This window comes from Orbicella franksi, chromosome 8 (assembly GCF_964199315.1).
Source record: "Orbicella franksi chromosome 8, jaOrbFran1.1, whole genome shotgun sequence".
NCBI classification, from domain to species: domain Eukaryota; kingdom Metazoa; phylum Cnidaria; class Anthozoa; order Scleractinia; family Merulinidae; genus Orbicella; species Orbicella franksi.
The window spans coordinates 26,722,476-26,742,243 of NC_138152.1; the positions used below are offsets into that span (position 1 = coordinate 26,722,476).

General features: G+C 41.2%; 4 protein-coding genes across 4 annotated transcripts in view; 1 reads left to right on the forward strand and 3 right to left on the reverse strand.

Moving 5' to 3' along the window:
• Position 1: 1 nt before the first annotated feature.
• LOC145494437 (BTB and MATH domain-containing protein 38-like) lies at positions 2-1,765 on the reverse strand. The gene has a single exon (XM_081473910.1). The coding sequence runs from the start codon at positions 1,578-1,580 to the stop codon at positions 879-881; it is 702 nt and encodes a 233-aa protein (XP_081330036.1). The 5' UTR covers positions 1,581-1,765; the 3' UTR covers positions 2-878.
• A 113-nt stretch (positions 1,766-1,878) lies between these two features.
• LOC145495149 (uncharacterized) lies at positions 1,879-9,797 on the reverse strand. The gene is made up of 4 exons (XM_081474731.1): positions 9,642-9,797; positions 8,079-8,141; positions 4,812-5,114; positions 1,879-3,723 (listed from the first exon to the last, which is right to left on the reverse strand). Exons 1-4 carry the CDS (start codon positions 9,789-9,791, stop codon positions 3,610-3,612), a joined length of 630 nt encoding a protein of 209 aa, XP_081330857.1. The 5' UTR covers positions 9,792-9,797; the 3' UTR covers positions 1,879-3,609.
• Positions 9,798-10,477: 680 nt separating this feature from the next.
• Positions 10,478-16,358, forward strand: LOC145495087 (uncharacterized). Its single transcript, XM_081474658.1, has 4 exons — positions 10,478-10,679; positions 12,480-12,542; positions 12,954-13,232; positions 14,080-16,358. Exons 1-4 carry the CDS (start codon positions 10,530-10,532, stop codon positions 14,350-14,352), a joined length of 765 nt encoding a protein of 254 aa, XP_081330784.1. The 5' UTR covers positions 10,478-10,529; the 3' UTR covers positions 14,353-16,358.
• Positions 16,359-18,468: 2,110 nt separating this feature from the next.
• Positions 18,469-19,768, reverse strand: part of LOC145495151 (uncharacterized) — a 7,873-nt gene continuing 6,573 nt past the window's right edge. The window contains exons 3-4 of the mRNA XM_081474732.1: positions 19,251-19,556; positions 18,469-18,613 (exon numbers count right to left, since the gene is read on the reverse strand). Coding sequence (XP_081330858.1) covers positions 18,500-18,613; positions 19,251-19,556 — 420 coding nt within the window. The 3' untranslated portion in view covers positions 18,469-18,499. The remainder of the gene's footprint in view (positions 18,614-19,250; positions 19,557-19,768) is intronic.

Below are 19,768 nucleotides of genomic sequence, written 5' to 3' on the forward strand. Positions count from 1 at the left end.
CGCAACCTTTAACTGAACCCTTGTGATCTTTTTGTCGTGAAGAATTTTAAACAAACTGACAGATCACAATACCTTGAATTCCTTTGTTAAAATTAATGAGATCACTCTTAGCCTTAATTAATGATAAAAAAGAAGTTAAAATGATTTTTTGCAGTCAAATTGCTCGACTTTGGTTTTCTAAGACTCCGTCCATACTACCGCCGGAGAAATTTGAAACGCAGCGTTATTTGTACGGTTAGGCCTACCGTCCACACTAATCCGTCACGAAAACGGAGCTTTACGAAAACGCTTTGCAAACCGAAGGAATTTGAAAACGCCGGCTATGCGTTTTAGTGTGGATGGAAAACAGTTTGAAAACGGAGCTTTTCGTAAACGATGACATTATGAGTTTTCCTCAAACACAAATCCAAAATGACCGGTGATTGTTGCGTTTTCAAATTCCTCCGGTGTAGTGTGGACGGAAAACATTTGATGCGTTTTCTGAGTAAAAACACCGTAATCAAATTTCACCGGTATAGTTTGGACGGGGCCTTAAATTTCTTCTTAAGCCACAATGAGTCCTCTCGAGTTGAACCAAACAGCAACTGATCAAGGTCCACTGAAACAGAGCGAGTACTGAATGATTAAACTCAACAAGAAATCAAGATCAAGCTATCTGTGTTAGTCGCCAGCGTTACAGTGCATTCTCAAGAAAGTAGCGTTGATGTCAAAGCAGTGTACACTAATCCCTGTAACAAAAAAAGGAAACAAAAGGGAAGAAAATTGTCATAGTAAGATTTGCCCAATCTTGGTGCGAATTTTTGTGGTAGAAATTTGAATGAAGTTGAAAGGATATGCAATTTTCCTTAACAAAATCGCGTTGAATTAAGGCAAGGTTATCAAAACACACAGAATCTGTCTTCCATTCGCTCTATGATCCCTTCAAGAATTCGACAATAATTAACGGGCTCAAGCAGATCGCATAACTCTTTATATTCCTTTTTGAGTTCTGTCAGGCTGAAATAACGAACCTCGTGTAAGCAATCCGATAAAAGCTTGTCCAGTTTATATTCCTGCGCAATTATTATCAAGGCTAAAACTTGTTCCTTCTCGGGTTTGGATGGCTGTGGTGAAAAATCGGGGAAAAATTCGTGGATGCTCAAACGACCAGCGTAGATGGAATCAGAAGCAGCCACCAGAAAGTCCTCACACTTCTGAAGAAGAAACTCCATTTGATATTCGTCAGCAAGCTTCAACAAGAGGAAACAATTCTCGATTGTCATTGGTCTCTCAGCGAGAGAGTAAACCATCAACATCAATTCTTGAAACTCAACGCTTTTCTTGCCTGGAAGAGGGATTTCTGTTTTTGTCTTTTCAGCGAAGTTCGACGAGAACATTTTATCGAATACCGGAGACCACCATGCTAAGATCCACTGATGAACATAAAACCTTTGTTCCTCGACTACAAATATCACATCGTTTGAGGCCCATGGCTTGGAGAAATCAGTTGCGTGGAAAATGTTTTCTTTTATCATCGCATTACGGGGTAGATCCGTGAATCGTAGCAAATGATCTCCTTCGATGACTGTTTCCTGTTCCATTAAAAACCAAAATGAGCGTTGCTTCCACGTTTTGATCCAGCCGGCTTTTGTTGATGTTTTGGTTCGGTTATCTAATTTGCATCCGTATTCACTTGCTCACATGTTAGCGTTTTCATTGGCTCGCGAAACAATAGCTCGCATTTTGAGCAACTTTCTTTTGTATGAAATAAACGCAATATCTTTTATCCCGGTAATAAAACAATAACTTTTATTTCGGAATTACGCCTTGGCCGAGTACCATTACTACATGTAACGGTCTGTGAAGTATTGATTTGAATTCATATAACCCGTTGTGCATGTGCGTCTGTTTTTGTGTATACCGGCACAAGGGCATAATTAATTTTGGCGTCTTCAACGTTCACTCACCAATGGGTATTTTAAAGTTCGTATTTACTGATCTTTTTTTTTTTTCCGGTTAAGTCAGATAGTCCTTTAAGCATAGTTATGCCTTAAGTCCCAGCCATTTTAATCGACCAAGCTTTTTTTGAAGTATGTGTTCCACTCCTTTTCAGTTCAACGCGCTTGAACATCCGCGAAGTTTCCTCATTTTGAAAACCATCCCAGATGTTTGATCACATTTAAATATTTTTTAGGCAATAGTTTCGGGTTAATGACAAGCGATTCATCGTTTCTAGCCGCACAACTTGCCCGAGGTTCTGATAGCGAAGAAGCGCTAATTTATTTGAAAATGTAGGCCTATTCTTTCGCTAACGTCAAAGGGTGGCCCGATGAATTGTATAACGTCTCGCGACACATCACAATAGCACGCCGATAAAAATCAAACCTGGTAGAAACGTTAACTATAGTAAGTTTCCTTTTACTCAATCGCCAGCTCTTAAGAGATTGACTAGGTTTATTTAATTTTCGCGTACCTCGTCAATCTTTCCTCGATCCCCACAAAAGTTCTCGACCGTAATATTGAATGCTCATTTTATTAAAGAAATAGAAAACATGTTCTCCGTGTTTCTATCGAGTTTTACTATAAATCTAGTAGCGTTCTATCACGTATGCCGTTCTCTGATTGCGGGCTACGCTACTCACTGTCTCTTTAAACAACGGAGTGTTTCTTTCGAGGAACTATTGGCTGATAGTTGCCCCGTGGATTTCTGTTACGCCTCGCGGAAAGGTGATGCTAAGAGAGAGAAAGAGAGACGGGGACGAGAGGGGTGGGGGGAGGGGTAGAAGCTTTCCCTGTAAATCTGTTCCTATTTTCCACATGCAACTGCTCTGACATAAACAAGCCTACCGTTAAATTCCGAGAATAATCTCAGATTCCCGGGGGGGGGGGACTACATTCCGAGTGGCTAATTAAAGTAGGGACATTTACGTTTGAAAATCAGTCGGGTTTATAACTGCAAAATGTTGGAGAAACTTTATCTTAGCAGAGGGCTCCTCATTTCAGCAAATCGCAAAATATTATATTGGGGCGTCAGTTTGAAATCCCCCTGAACATGCCAAACTGATCGAACAGCAAGCGATATCAAACTTTATTGACAATGGAATATGCACATACCATGCAAATATCATAGTATATTAAAGTATATTTGTATATCATAGTATATTTGCACATACCGAGCAAATATCGTAGTTAATACTAACAGTAGTTTATACCCTATGCCTTGGTTGAGTACTGTCGTTAATTCGAAAGAAACCTTAAACTGCGTAAAAATCTTACGTGCCAAGGCTACAGTGATTTTTACACCTATCTACCAGACAATGACGTTGACAATGATTTTGGTTAAGTTTTTTCGTAACGGCAATTCCCAAATATAACTTCAAATACAAGAGATTATTTTCTGAGCGGCTTAATATAGAAGGGCTCTTTGCATTTTGAGCGGGCGAAGGGGGACGGATGGGGTGTAGGGCTTCAATTGCGGGGGAAGGGAAGGTGGGGTGTAGGGCGTAAATCCTGAGTGGCATATAGCATGTTGGTACTTTTACCAATTTCTGAGTTTTACGATGACTAACGGCTTCACTAAGAAGGCAACAGTTACTTTCCATAATAACTGTGAAAAAGCAAGCAAGACATTTACTGAAGGGCATTGTAGCTGCGTGGTGGAATAGCAACCACCGGCTGGGCTGCTGCATAGATCGGCTGCAATGGCAAATATCCGGCTTCAAACTGGGTATACACATTTTCTGCCTGAAAGTTCAATAAAAAGAAAAGTTATGTTTCGACAGCTTTATGTTGAGCCACGCAAATCACGGTTAGCATATGAATTGGAAAAAAAGAATACGGCCGTGAAATATAACGATTTGATTGATTGATTGATTGATTAGTCATAACGATTACAATTTCCTCCGATGTGATTGTTGCATAAACTGCTGTATTTGGCTCTAATTAATCTGCAAAGTTGTAATCGGACAGTGTAATTGGACAGTTGACTATATTCGGACACCTGTAATCGGACTGTTGCATCAGCCAATCATTTAGGACCTCTCCACTTAATCCACCAATCACAACATTGATTACAATCTCTATAGCAACCAATTCAAGAGACTGACTTTGTAAAATTGTGGAGGATAAGTCTCCGCTATAACAATCACTATTAAAAGCTCATTTTCAAAGGAAAATTTTACTTTTGTGGAAAATTGTAATGGCTATGATTAATTGGTAACGGGACATCGTGTCGTCCAATTCAGTCTGTAGTCATACTCGTGATTAACAAATCGCACTCCAGCTTCGCGGTCGTCCGATTTTGTTAATCACTCGTCTGATTACAGACTGAATTGGACTCCACTCAGTCCATTACCATTATTAATCGTACCTATAACAAAATTATCGATCCTAACTGGTTCTCCGCGCGCCTATTTCTCACGTAATCGGCGTGCGTTCACGTTGGTGTCCAATTACAGTGGATACCTGTAATTTGATACCTACGTGACTCACGTCGATTACGTGCGCTTTAGTGGGTCCTTCTTAATATTTCCTACAATTAGTAAAATGTATGGGAAGCACTACTGACTTTTTCGTTGAAAAGAAGTTTCCCAAGGCTTTTTTTTAATTTCCAAATTTTTATAAATATGATTAATTAGTAATTGGACCGAGTGGAATACAATTCAGAGAGAAATCGCGCTCGTAATTTCAAATCGGCCTCGCGCTTCAAGCTAGTCCGATTTTGAAATTACTTGGGCGATTACTTCCCGAACTGTACTCCACTCGGTCCAATTACTATTACTAACTGATAGAGAATACAGTGGCCAACACAGTCAATGAGATACATCACATACTTGACTGACTTGATTCTCTTGGTGGGGCTGGTAGAGAGAATCACTGATCCAAGCAGCAGAAACGGCGAGGGCAACCTCAATGGTCGAAAATATCGCAACCAATGAGCTTATTGCTACCACAGTCTTTTCCTGGTCGGTGAGTTTAAGAGCCACGTCTTTGCTGGCAAAGTTAGTGACTTCCAGATACGTACTCGCAGAGTATAGGTTAGCGACCAGTACACTGCCCACAGCCCATTTATATCGATACGCTGTTATGCCTGATACTATGACGCTGGTCATGCTCACGGAGCTCACGGCGTTAATCTGAAAAGAATTAAAATCAAGGCGACTTCAGAGTAAACCCCACGAACAAGGCCATAATATATAGATTTAGCCAAGCCCAAAAGCGGAGCTCCTGATTGACTTAACTTATCTTGGCTTGAGCCGGTGATACCTTGGCAGCGATCAACTTAAAAAAAAAACAGGTGACCTTTATGAGCGCTTAACTTGTGTCCGCGATACGGTCAAGGGATACTGGTCAGCCGATACCGTGTTTTGGCATGCGGCGATTGATCAGCAAACCATAACGAAGGTTAGCTACATGACTCGGTCGACCTTTTAGCTGAAGTAAAGCCGCCATTTTGTGCGACGTCATCGTCGTAGGGTGTACGCATGTGGTGTTGTTCCTATAGTTATGGTGCTCGGCATTAAAATCTGGAAGAAAATGGTTTTGATTAAGGTGGTCTTTTACATCCACGTACAATTCTTTTTTTCCTAAAAACGTTTTCTCGAAACATGAAGATTCAACATCCCTAACCATTTGCAAAACGTATTTTGAAACGACTTTGCTCGAATTACTCCTTGATTTACGTTTAAAGCAACGAATCTGCGCGCTGGTGGCCATATTTTAACATAGCAACTCCTATAGCAACGGCTGTTTACAGTCCATAGGGACGTCCATAGGTACGTCCATTACGTAATTATTTCTCAAAATGGATTCAATTTAGTACATTTTAATTATACTTTACAGGAAAGCTGAAGAGATGTGTACTTATAAGAATTTTGCATCATGGTCCTGAACATTGATTCCTGTACCACCTTATACGCCCCTTATACTTGGTTAAATTTTCTATGACAGGTGCGGCGTATTCCGGTATTCAATGGAAAATTTAAGTAAAACCTTTCGACACAAGCCCTACCCCCTGCGTCTGCTCCCCCCCCCCCCCTTGTTCGCTGGGCTAATCGGGGCTCTCTTCTGACTGGTTTAAAAAGCCCTTATTTCCTACTAATTCACTTGCCAAGTTCTCATTGGCAGTTTGTTATCGGACAGTTGAATAAGCCAATCACATTCAAAGTTGTAGTTTAAATCAACCAGTCACAACCTTGAGCAGTTTATGCCTCCTTTGGCAGCCTTTTAATGCAAATTTTCCCTTTCTTTCATAACTTGGCTATTCTTCTTTTCTCGGAAATTGTAATTTTTATGATTAACTGGTAATTGGACTTCGTGTCGTCCAATTCGGTCTGTAATCATACGAGTGATAAGAAAATCGATTTGTTTATCACGAGTATGATAACAGACCGAATTGGACGACACGAAGTTCCATTACCATTACTTAATTATTTCTCAAAACGACCAAAGAGACGGATCACCGATATTTCAAACACGATATCTCCATTGAAATTCAACGGAATGTTGTCAAATTTTCCAAATTGGTGTAGGACACGATTACCTAGGTCGTAAATTTCTAAAATCGGCAATTTATCAAATGCTTTCCCTGTTATTCAGTTAAGATAGTTAATATTAGTCAATATTAGTGAACTTTTTTAAAAAGCCCTTCAAAACACTTTTCTGAGATTTGTCCCCTGCAAAACTTGCTTATGGTCAGGATGAACTTAATTCCATGCTTCTCGAACCGTTCATTAATATGTTATCGTATTTATAATGAACACCACTTTTAAACACTTATTGTACTATTGTGGCATGTGACCTGGAAAAGCTCATAATTGAAATTAGAGTGCGAAGTCCTTTAACGTGGCACCAAAACTGTCCCATAAAGTTTTTTTTTTTTTTTTTTTTTTTCAGAAAATACCTCTTTGAAGTTAGAAGGCCACCTTTCCCTGAGGTTTTCTGAGCATTTTTTCTTTTTAGTTTTGGAAAACTTACTTCTTTCCGCTGCCCCATATCAATGCAATATTGCAATGAGCGATGATGACAAGGGTATTCAGTCGTTTTTGCTTGGCCATATTCTTCATTTTGTACTTTATTATTATTATTACTTCGTTTACTTTCATACGATCAACTTCGATTTTGGTTTCCTTTCAGCTATAATATATAGATTTATCCAAGCCTAAAAGCGCAGCTCCTAATTAAAATAAATTAACCTGGCTTAAGCCTGCAATCTCATTGAAAACCAGTACCTGATCAGCGGTCAATTTAAAAAAATAAGTAACCTTCATTAGGCCTAAACCTGAGCCCACGATATGGTCACGTGATACTAGTCAGCGGATACCTTGTTAATGGACCATAGCATGGATGCTCAATATCAAATTTATCCAATATGAAAGCTGCATGCCTTGGTCGACCTGCTAATGGGAATTTAAGAATACCACGACGGCAACGGCAACGGCAACGTCGCTGAACAAAAGAATTAATGAGCAGTAGAATGGCTGTGCACGTGCGTTATAATTCTCGGTACATTTCTTTGCCATCCTCTGCAAAACAGCAAGGCGAAATGACTAAATTTTGCGCTGTCTGGAGAACATGAACCACGACGGTTAATGTCTTTCGAGTATCGCGAGATTCGTGGGTAAAATATAAATTCATTTTTTTAACCGACGTTGTCCTCGGCGTCGTCGTCGTGGTTTCTTAAACTCCATATTAGCTGGAGTATGGCCGCTATATTGCATGACGTCGTGTTCGTCGAAGGTCTCAAGCAACCGTGATCCATACCGCTAGCCATGTTGACCATAAAAAAGAGTTGTATGGTTTTCTTGTTCTATGCATGCGCTTGGTTCTGTTCCTATAGTTATGGGGCTCCGCTTAGCGGCCCAGCTCCGCTATTATTTTACACAAAATAATCACTACGCAACAGACAGAGCACATAATGAACCACTAGGTTTATTTTCCATGTTTTGGCCGAGTGCCAGAGTACAGTAAATAAGTTGCCAGAAAAACTGGTTGTTTTTGTATCTCGAGAAAAGAGCGATATTTCGAGATATTAAAGTAGATAAAACATTTGTACCGTTTTATGTATGCGAGTGAATCAGGATTTTCAATTTCTGCCTTACCAAAGTCGAGGAGGGACTTGCCTTGTTGACCAAAATCGATCCCATCAAACCAGCTGGTAACACCTTGGACCAAAACAAAACAAAACAAAACAAAACAAAGAAATCGAAGTGATAAAAATAGAATATAAAATAATAATTGTCTAAATGAGTTAGTGCTTGCTTAAAGGTCTCCCCACGCGCTGGGCGCCTCTTTTCTTTGAGGCACAGGTTTCATTTTGCTTACTATTCCGTACAAGGTCGAACCTCGGTACTGCAGTTTTGTTATTTCGCCGTGGTTCGTTATCATTATTGAGTTTCAATCGTCACCCTACAGTATAGCGTTAGTACACACTACAGTTAACGTACGCAAAGTTGAAAAGTCTACTGATTATTGTAAGCCGAATGTTTTTTGTCTACTTTGAGGGTCGTTTATCAGTCTCCGAAGTCTTCGGTCTGCGCGTGTACTAAGCCTGCTCGACATGCACGAGAATTTAAGCACGAAACGAGTCGAGAATCGATATCCTTAACGGTCAGACAACGTTTATTTATGTAAGGCTTGGGTGAGATTAATTTTTTTATGCCCAAACCCAGTTTCCCCTAAAAGGGAGGTTAACCAAACCACAACGGCAACGAGGAAGCCACCAAACATAACGTTTAATGAGCAGAACGATGGCTGTGCACGAGCGTTATAAATTTTTGTAGATTTCATAGCCGTCTTCTGCACAACAACAACGTGAAATGCTGAGTTCTATGCATTTTGAAGAACGTGATCCACAATGGCTAATTTTTCGTATTTACTTCTGGAATTGATCGCTGGCGTTACATCTTTAGTTTGAGTAGGGTTTTAGAATGCTCGGCAAACTGGTCCTAACTGAATAGTTCTAGATTATTGCGAATTTCAAAGGTAAGAGATAAATTTATGTTTCTCCAGCCGTCGTCCTAGGCCTTGGCGTCGCCGTCGTCATTGCTTGAGCTCCCCAATGTTGCTATTAGGCCGCAGTCAAGCGTTACTACGACGTGATATACATTTCACTTCCTCGTCGGCAGTTATCCATAGTGAAGGCAAGGTTTGTTTACACAAGTAATTCTACTATAGACACGTTCTGACTAATCTCAACTTGCTATGTTTCAAGCGAGAACATTTAATTTAATAAGCTAGGCGCAATTTGTGATGAATATATTTAGCAATCCTTTTCCTCTTTCTTCTCTATGGCCTGCGTGCTCACGTTGCTTCAAGCGAAAAAGATGTCGGGTTTAATTTCCGTGTTAACTGCGTACAAAAACTCAGGGAAGTAGAAAATAGCTACCTTCTCCTCTAACACAAAGATAAACAATAAATTGTGCGTGATGGATCACTCTTTCCATCGCTGTTAAACGTGGACTGCTTAGAATTATAAACACGCAGAGATGACCTGTAACCGTTTGTTCGTTATGAGGAATGCCAAATCCAGTTTACAGGAAGAATTCTACTAACGTTAATCGAGACCTAATTATAAGCGTCCTAACACAGTCTCTTTTAAGATAACATTAAGACAACGCTGAACGAGGGACAAGAGCCCGAACTTCACATCTTAGTGTACTTACGAGAGCAGCTATCCAACATGGCGCAAACAAGTAGCTGGTGTATATGAAGAGGACGTAATACCTATCCGCCACGCCAAGCACAAAAAAGATGATGCTCATGATAATCTGAGCGATCGAGATGACTCTCAACAATTGCTTGTTATGCTCCATTTTAAAGCTCGGCGAGGTGAAAGAAATATAGCTACAGAACTCTATTTAAAGTGAATTCAAATCGAACCCTATAACACGGGTCTACTCAATATTGCGTGTTTGCCTGATTAAGCTGTTCCGGGGGGGGGGGGGGTAGGGTATGTAAAGCTCTGGAGCAGCTTTCTTCTAAAATGAGTCATACATCTTCCTGTACATTGGATTTGGGTTGCCTTCTGGTCTGCGCATGCATTCACCCCGAGAACGTACGAAAACACCGCCAAACTGATCATATGCAACACGCCGTCGATACGATTCGCGATTTCGAGATGTTTAAATCAGGATTTAGAAAGCCTTGTGGCACACCCCTACGGAACACTCCAACAATACCTCTCTCCCCGGAAACATAAACAAATGATACGTGACGTGACAACGGAAGAATCTCGCATACGAAAATGATGTCGTCTGTTTAATATGAGTCGCCAAAACCTCAGTTTGATTCGTCAGTCCGATTTACAGAATACCATTTAGTGGACGAAAACATCAAAATTCTACTTGAAATAAAAAGAAGAAAAGAAGATAGAGTAACTACCAAAAACGCAACATGATTACCATGTAAGTAACCTGTCATGAACTGTTCTGGTTTCCCTTTACATGTTATCATAAGTCACGCATACCAAAAATTATCAGTTACAACTTCTGCACACCGTTGCCAGGTTTGATTGCAATAATTCTTACAACTTCGAAAGAGCCTGACGTAAAATGGTGTACAACAGACGGGACTTAAAAGTCGTTTCCATCGTTCAGCTCGTAATGACCGCCATCTTCTTGATCCTTGGTTTAGTAGATCGATTTCAAGTACGATACTTCTATACCAGCTTTCTGCTGTCGCCATGTTGGACGGCTGCCACTGTAAGTAGACTTTGATCGTACGATTCCATGCTTTGACTTCCTCATTTAATCCAGCGCTCTACACTGGTCGTAGCTATTATAAAACCCTGCGAATTACAGCCGTTTCATGCAGCTAGCTTCCGATCGGTGAGAATAGTTTATTTTCTTAGCTATATAGTTCGCTTGACGAAGTTCCATGTATCAGCGACTCGAAATGGCCTTCTTCGCGTGGAAAAACAGTTTTCAAGTTTTCAGATTCGTCTTTAGTCAATCAGTTTATTTATTTTCTTCATGCATAGCTTGAATTTAGTTTTATCGGGAGTCTGAAATGAATAACTGTCAATAACAGTTTGCTAGCGGAGAAAATTTCCTCATGTGAGTGAGTGCTTAGATAATGGCTGAGAATTAATTGCTCAAAATTGTAACTGTAAGCATCGTAGACTACGAGTAGTCCCTCTTTCGCTTAGTCCATCGTGCGTGACGCGAACGAAAACCGCGAGAAAAAAATGGCCGCGCGAAATCCTGGGGGCGAGAAGAACGGCCGCGCGAGATCCTGGGGGCGAGAAGAACGTTCGCCCCCAGGATCTCGCGCGGCCATTTTTTTCTCGCGGTTTTCTTTCGCGTCACGAACGACGGACTAAGCGAAAGAGGGACTACTCGTAGTCTATGAGCATAGAAATAAGGCGTTTTTATCCGAGATGCCCTTAGAACGAGGTCTGCAGTTGAGAAATTTTACTATTAAGTGAGATTCTAGCACTCCAATCCAGACCCTCGCTCAGAAGCATAGCTATTTCCCAGACTTCGTCGATCTGTTTGCGTGGCTGCACTCGTCTGGTAGTTCGATAGCCATAAGCCTAAATTTTATCTTTTGGCAGTCGATTTGCGAGGTTCGAAACCACATTAACTGTGAGAAATGACAGAATTCTTTATAACTGTTGACACCATAGTGATCGTACCCCGCTGAAATATCGATATCGCCTAATATTAATCTGCATTCGCCTGGGATGCGGCCTGTATACAATGGTGGAGAGAGGGTTGACAGGTTTTTTGGGGGGCTGAACAGACATAACACGACTTTGCCAATATGACTGACTTCTTTGTTTAGCATTGCCACACTTTTTATTGCGATAATCCTATTTTAGTTAAATAAAATAATGATTTCACTAACAATTATGTTTATATTGGTAGCGATGAACAATAAAACGTTTCAGAAAACAGTGTTACACGGTAAAATGCCAAGTTAATTTTGTTGCAAGATTCAACAACACTCGCTCTGATGCAGCCGAGGAGTGTTGAATTTATAGCAAAACCTTTGGGCATGTACTTTGTGTACTGTGCAGTCGAGGGACTAGTGTCCAGATTCCTCTTAACCCACCCAAAGCCCTCAACCGTCAGTTAGTTTTGTCGCTATTATTCCGGCAGAATGCTTGATTCGTTTGCTGCACTACCATGCTCAAAATAATGCTGACATAAGGTGTAACATTTTATCTCCCGCTGAATGCAGTGGTTGTTTGAGAAACAGGCTCTATTGTTCATCGAATCCTTCCCCAAAGCCTTTCTCCTACCGACCCCTCCCTTCAACCTCAACTCAAATAAGTACTTAAGATAACGAAAAAAAATTAAATAAATAAAACTAAGTAAAAAGACATGAACCCCGCTTGCACGCAAGCCGCAGGGATCATCAAACGTGTTACGACAACAGATACTCAGACTGTCTTGCGAAGTGCAAACATCTTGTGCACCTGCATCAGTTTTTAGTTAAGTCTTTTCTTTGGAAATCATCCTGATAGTGTCTGATAGTTCTCTTTTCTTTCAACCAAGGTGTTACCAGTTGGCATCGTAGGCCTGGTTTTGTCCGGCATGTCAAGACGCCCCCCGAATTTGGTAAGACAGTTGTATACAGCATTCACTGATGAAGGTCTTTCCATAGGACTATTGCGATGGTCCTTTATCTCCCATGTACAGAAACATGAACCAAAAACGAGCAACCCATGATTAATGTTTGTTGAAGCCAGCTCTAGAACAGTTCAACCCTGGGGGCTCCTCCCCCCAGGAGCACAACATCAGAGCGCACATCTGGCAACGCATGGCACCGTCACCGGAACGGCACTGCACTGCATGGCACTGCACCGCACCGCACTGCATTGCACTGCACTGCACCGGCACGGCACGGCACGGCACGGCACGGCACTGCATTGCATTGCAACGCACTGCACAGCACGGCACGGTACGACACGGCACGGCCATGTACTCATTCACTCTGACTCGCTTCTCTTCTTTCTTGCTCTATTTCAGATCTATGCCCTCAAGTCAGTCAGCGTGGCTTGTGCTGCGATGTCAGCAGCAACAATGTACCACTATCAATTGGGTATTGGCACATTGTTACATGAGAAGGCGAGCTACCTTTTTTACATTGTAGAAAAGGACACAGAATTCAATTTCACCGCTCAGGAAAATACTATGTTGGCCATATCCTCCTTAGCTATTCTATTTTCTATCATTGAGATAATCCTCGCCTTTGCAAGCGCCAAGAGCTGCGGTGACACAGGCTATGAGCCTCCTCAAGATAATCAGGTACGCATAGTTACCGATGGAACGAAAAGCTACTTTTAATTCAAGTACATTCTGACGTTTTTCTAGAATTCAAGAAATCGAAGATGGCGGATCAAAGAAGGCGGCTGTTCGGATATTGTAATGCCATAGTGCTTATATTTCTGAAAGGTGCTCCTGGAATTATTGATTTCCTACGTGTTCAATGTTTCTTTTGTCCTGTTTGTTTTATTTTATTTTTCAAAGAAAATGTTCAAATGTTGTTCATCATGGACAATACCTAGCTAGTTCTCAGGCATGCTACTTAATTGAAAAAAATAAAATTTTCAAATAAACATAATAGGCTTAAAATTCCTAACTGGCGGGAGGCAGACCAGCTGGCTATTTGCAAGCATGAGCGAGCAGTTGAACAGGGTCTCCCGAGAAACAACTCCAGCTTAGTGGTCAGAGCGTGGCTTGAACCCGCGACCTCCGGATTTCAAGTCCCGCGCTAAACCCATGCTGCCTAGCCTTCCAAAGCTGCGTTCCTTAGAATAATTGAAAGCTATTTGGCCTTGTGAATTTTCTTGTCCTCTCAGTTTAATTCCAAACAAATAAAACACAACAGTTATGCCGCTTTCTTTCATTTTATTGTTTTAAATTAAAGTAATGAACTGTAAATACATGATTCGCTTGTTAGTTTGGTAGTGTGCGAGAAATGAAACGAAATCACATCATTCGACAGAAGAAACTTGAAGTTGCATCGAACGTGATTTGAGGTTAACTTGTACCTCACACTCGAATCCGGGCTTGAGGTTGCTACGATTAATAGGGTCACATGCGCGACTTAATGTCAAGCTGTCAAAACATCATGTTTATTTCATGTTTACAGGGAGTGTACGCATATCACCGATTAGAAACCGGACAAATCCAACCACAACCACTACAACCGACCTATTTTGCAGCCCAGCCGATGGTTGCAGGTCAGGCGGTGATTGCTGGTCAGCAGATGGTTGCAGCTCAGCCGATGGTTGCGTGTCAGCCGCTGATTGCAGGTCAGCCGGTCCTTGCACGTCAGCAGATAGTTGAAGGGCAACCGATGGTTGCAGGTCACCAGATGGTTTCAGCTGAGCCGATGGTCGCTGTTCCAGTGTCTAACCAATAAAAGACCAATCAGTAATTTTCATTCTTGTTTTTCCTTCTTGGTCTCCAAGAAGGGATAAATGTTTAATTTTTGAGAAAGTGCAATTTGTGTTCGATGGTTGTCCATATTTAAGCGTATTCAGTATAGTTAGATTAGGCTTTGATGTCCTCAATCGTAGGTCCACTGCGATTGACAGAGATAGCTTTTCCCTGCTCGCACTGTTCGCCTGCCCACTTTACATCTACATAACTTAAGCTCTAGTAATGAAACTTGTGATGAGTATGATATTCAGGATTTTTACATTGAGTGGTGCTTATATAATATTCGGCGATGGTATCACAACCCGAGTGAATAATTTGTTTTTCTTGGTCGTCGCCAAGTTGGTGAAGCAGTCACAATTACTTTGTAGTCCTGTCGAGACGTCGGGTAAGTAGAGGGGGTCGGGGAGGAGGGTAAGCCCGGCAAAGTCGACGCGTCGCCACAAATGGTCCTGACATTAAATGCGAATGAAAGATAATCTTACAAGTTGTATGCTAGCCATTTTGAATTTTAATACGCGCTCATCTAGTGCGAGGTGTGGAGCCGAGAATGTTCGGAAACTGCTCGGAACCCTTAGAGAACGGTATTATTTTCGAGGCATGATCGGATGTCCCGAGAATACCTGAAAAGGCCATTTCCGAGTTGCATTTTGCCTCTGTGTCAAAACGAGTCTAAGTGCGAAACCATTCATATGAAAATGAGTTCCGCCTACAGGTTCATTTTCATTCAAATCAAAGTCGTTTCCAGTAAGAATGGTTTCGCACTTAGCTTGGTTTTGAAACAGAGACACAAGGAAACTGGGAATGGCCTATTCAAAGGACGTCCCAGTATTCGTAATTCAACTCTAATCCTCACATCACACGACTGCATGTTTCAAATTCAAGATGGCTGCTGTAAAGTTGAAAGGTCACGTTGTATCTTACTTTTCATGCTTTTGTCTTCCAATTTGAAGCGAGGTCCGCGTGTGCGTGGCCCGAACTCTGTGACGCCAATTTTCTGGTTTGGCATGCTTCGTTTTATTGCCACTACTGAAGATTTCCAAGAATTTAATAAACCGTAGTAATCATTAATGCACTGTGAATTGCTTTTTATGTGTGTCTCATCCGTACATAACTCAATACCTATTGACCAGTCAGTGTGCGTACCATCTCCAGAGAACAAAAGCACGCCAGTTTCGAGTACACTAGGTAATTTGAATTAAAAAGTGCTTATTTGGCAGTGCTGCTTAAAGGGTTTTTTAATTTCTTTTTATCGGTGAAAAAAATAAACCTTCTACTTTCGCTTAGTCTGTTAATTGAGAGTGACGCAAAGTGTTTTCCTGATTGTAAGATTACTGCTCTACCCAAACAACTCTCTCCCATGTCTATATCATTAAACAGGTGGCATTCACTCCAGCGAAATCTTTTGAGAGAAATCAATCCCAGGCGTGAGCGCGCGCTATTTTCTAATCGGTGAACGTACGGATTTAAAGTAATTGACAGTTGATGCAATCGGATTGCATGGAAATTGGCTGGCGTTATTTGAAAAGCCCGGGTTTTAAGGCAGGCGTTCCCCTTCTTCCTTGATCGCGTTTTTCAGACCTGGCCTTTCGCGTATCAGTATAGAGTAAATCGCGAACATTGAATGATATCAGTCAACGTGGACTATAGACTATATGATATATGACTGTAGTGTCGTAATGCATACCAGTGGAAGCGGCCTCGTGGTTAGCTATGGTTAGTACGCGCTGCACTCCGGATCAGGAGAAGTCTGGGTTCGAGCTCTGGCCAGGGTGATGAAACTGAGTTGAGTTGAGTTAGAGGCTTTCTTTTGCGTAATTTAAAAGTATAATATCTAAGTCTGCCCAACCAAACTGGCTAATAATAATTATTTTTGAGTTCTTAATATAACATATCAAAACGTACTTTATTCCCTCACAATTTTCATTTACAGATAAAATTACAGCTTGTTATGTTTACAGTATATTTTCTCGGTTTATAAATATTATAGTTAGAGTATTGGGGTCAAGTAAACCATTCACTTTTCTAGTTATATTAGCCAACTTGGCCCCCATATTTACAAAACTAGATAACTTTCGGTACAGGTGAGGGACCAGAAAGGAGTGGAGAAAATAATAAAAATAATAAAAATAATAAACGTACAAACGAGCGATCCACGTTACAATTACAGTGCGATAAGACAAAAAAGTGAGGTAAAACGGAGAAGTTTTAAGAGAGAGCGAGTTTAAAAAGAGCAAATGATAATAGCTACAAGAAATTCGTTAGTTTGGACATCCTTTTATTATTCTTTAGCAAGACACTTTATTCTCACTAGACCTCTCTCCACCCAGGTGTTTAATTTGGTCCCGGCGAATTTAATGCTGGGGGGTAACCCTGCGATGGACTAGCATCCCATCCAGGGGGGAATAGAAATACTCCTGGGCTCTTCATGCTATGGAACTGGTGTAAGCGCCGACCTGATGGGTCACTTGGCTCAAGTGCCCCGAGGTTTGTCCTTTGTCCATCCAGGGCTGTTTATTAATTATATACGAATTCTTTATACCACCATGCAAACAGTCCAGTGACCACAGAAACAATAAATAAAATGCAACAGCAAGGACGAAAAAGCACTTTTGTATCGACAAATCGTTTGAATATATAGTTCCGACAACATGCTCGATACTTTGGCGTATAACTGGCGTGATTTACTTTGTTTACAGAAGTGGCAGTCAAGCTAATAAAATCTGATTTCTGTTGCATTGGTAAATGAAATAAACATTATATAAACCAACGCACTCATTTTTTATACGAACGTTGAGACCGAGATTAGCCTAAATGTTAAGAAAATTCTGGGGTCAATTAATTAACCTTTTGGGCTGTCCGTACTTTTTCATTCAGGGCTATTCGACTAAAGTTCAAAACAAAAACTAATATATAGATTTAGGCCAGCCTAAAGAGCTCCTGGGCGGGTTGTTCAGAGCCAAATTAAGCTAACCCAGGAAAAGGTAGAATTTTGATTTGAGTTTTGTAGCTTTGCGTTGAGGTTTTCTGTATATTGTTTGGCCTTCTGTTTTGAGTTTTAATAATCACTATATACACAAAACAAAGCAGGAAAAAACATATGTATAGAAAAAAAAGTTATAATTTGGTTAATTTTTAATCCTGGGTTAGCGTTAACCGGCTTCCGAAATATCCTGCCCTGTTTTCAACAGGTTAAACTGAGAGGAGCCCGCGATCCAATCAAAAACCAGCACTTGTTCAGCGGTCAACTTCGTAAAAACACGCGACCACGATCAGCTGTAAACTTGAGCCCGCGATATGGTCACGTGATAATGGTCACCGGATACCTTGTTTTGACAGGTGTCAATTGATCATAAGATGGATGTTCATTACCAAAGAAGTACACGGTAAACCAAGGCTGCATGTCTCTGTCAACCTATTATTTAGAGTATGGCCGCCATGTTGCGCGACTCCGTCGTCGTCGTCGTCGTCGCCGTCGCCGTCGTGCGTACGGGCCCACGAGGAATACCGCTAGCTATGATAACCATGAGAAAATCAACTCATGGGTTTCCTTTTCTTTCCTATATCAGTATGGGGCTCCGCTACCAAAAATTTAGACGTTTGGACCAGGTTGTTCGAAACGTATTCAGGAACATTGATTTCGTTTTTTTTTTTTTTTTGTTTTTCCATGGATCTCGCGTGCGACACAGCCCATGAACTTGCAAAAATGAACTCGACCAATATTTTTTTCAAAACAGGCCTTAAGCTAGTTAGCAATAACTGATCATGAGGAGGCAAAACGAAGAGAGAGTTGGAAGTAATATATCAAACGTGGAACGTGATATATCAAACGCGTATTTTTGACGAACTTCGAGGTATTTGAAAATGTGGTCAAACAATGTCTTTTTGTGCTTGATACATCTCAATCGAAACTAAAATAGAAAAGAAAATGGAGAACTAATATCGTCAAAATCTATGCTAATTAAGATCAGATATCCAAACACCGTCACCATCATGAATCTCTTTGTTTAATGCTTTGAGAGCTAGAGTTAAGGGTTTTCACGACGTGTAACATTAATATTACTTAAAAGATTAAACATAAATATTACAAAAGGTGCTGTTACAGTTACTGGGAAGAAGCAAGAAGAAAGCTACTGAAGGGCGTTGCAACTGAATACTGGAATAGCAACCATCGCCTGAGCTGCTGTATTGGTCGGTTGCAATGGGGTTTGTCCGGCTGCAAACTGACTTGGCACATTGCCCGCCTGAAAATTAAAGAAACACAAAAACAGCGTTTTGACAGCTTGGTATCGAGTCATGCATGCAAATCACTGTGAGCATTTATCCGAGGGAAAAGTACGGCCGTGAAGTATAACAGGTAGAAGACAAGAGCAGTAGGGATCTAAATTAACGGCAAGCCTACAGGAGGCAAGGTGACTTCATGGTTGGTGCGCTCGTCTTCGTATCAAGCGGTCCGGGTTCGAGCCCTGGCCAGGGACATTGTGCTGTGTTCTTGTGCAAGACACTTTACTCTAACAGTGCCTCTCTCCACCCACGTGTATAAACGGGTACCGGAGAACTTAATTAATGCTGAGGGTAACCCTGCGAAGGACTAGCATCCCATCCAGGGGGGAGTAGAAATACTCCTAGTCGATCGCTTCATGTTACAGAAACTGGGATAAGCTCCAATGCTGCTGATAGGCGGCTTGGAACGTATGCAGACTTTACCCACAACAGAGTGAACACTGTTAACCTATAATAAACTGTGTCAAAAGCGAGATACTTTAATACTCGCTCAATGCCCCTCTCCTTGTTTTAAGCCTAACGGTTGAATGTTTCGCCCGTTTCACGGCTAACCGTTTACCCCTTTTGGACCCTTGTTATTGGTATCACTACACATACCTGACTGACTTGATTGTGCTGTGGAAATTGGTAGGGTGGATCACTGCTCCAGGCACCACAAACGGCGAGGGCAATCTCAATGGTGGAAAATATCACAACCAAGGAGCTTATTGTTACCGCAGTATTTTCTTGGTCGGTCCATTTAAGAGGTGCGTCCTTAGGGACAAAGTGAGGTCGGTCCCAATCCACACTCTCCGATTGGTAAAGGTTCTCAATCAGTACATCCCACAAACTGAGCTGATAGTGATACAGTGTTACTCCTGATACCAAGGCGCACGTCATGCTCACAGAGCTCGAGGCGTTTATCTGAAAGTAATAGAAAAGAAAGCGACTTCAGAGTGAAATTACAAGACAATGATCGAAAATATGAGAGACAAAGGATCAAGTTTTCAATGTTTGTTTTTTTTTTTAATTAAATGAATGTAACTTACTTCACTGCAATGGGCAATGACGAAGGAATTCGTTTTTGTTTGGTCTTGCTGTATTTTTTCTACTTGGTTTACTCTCACACGATCAAC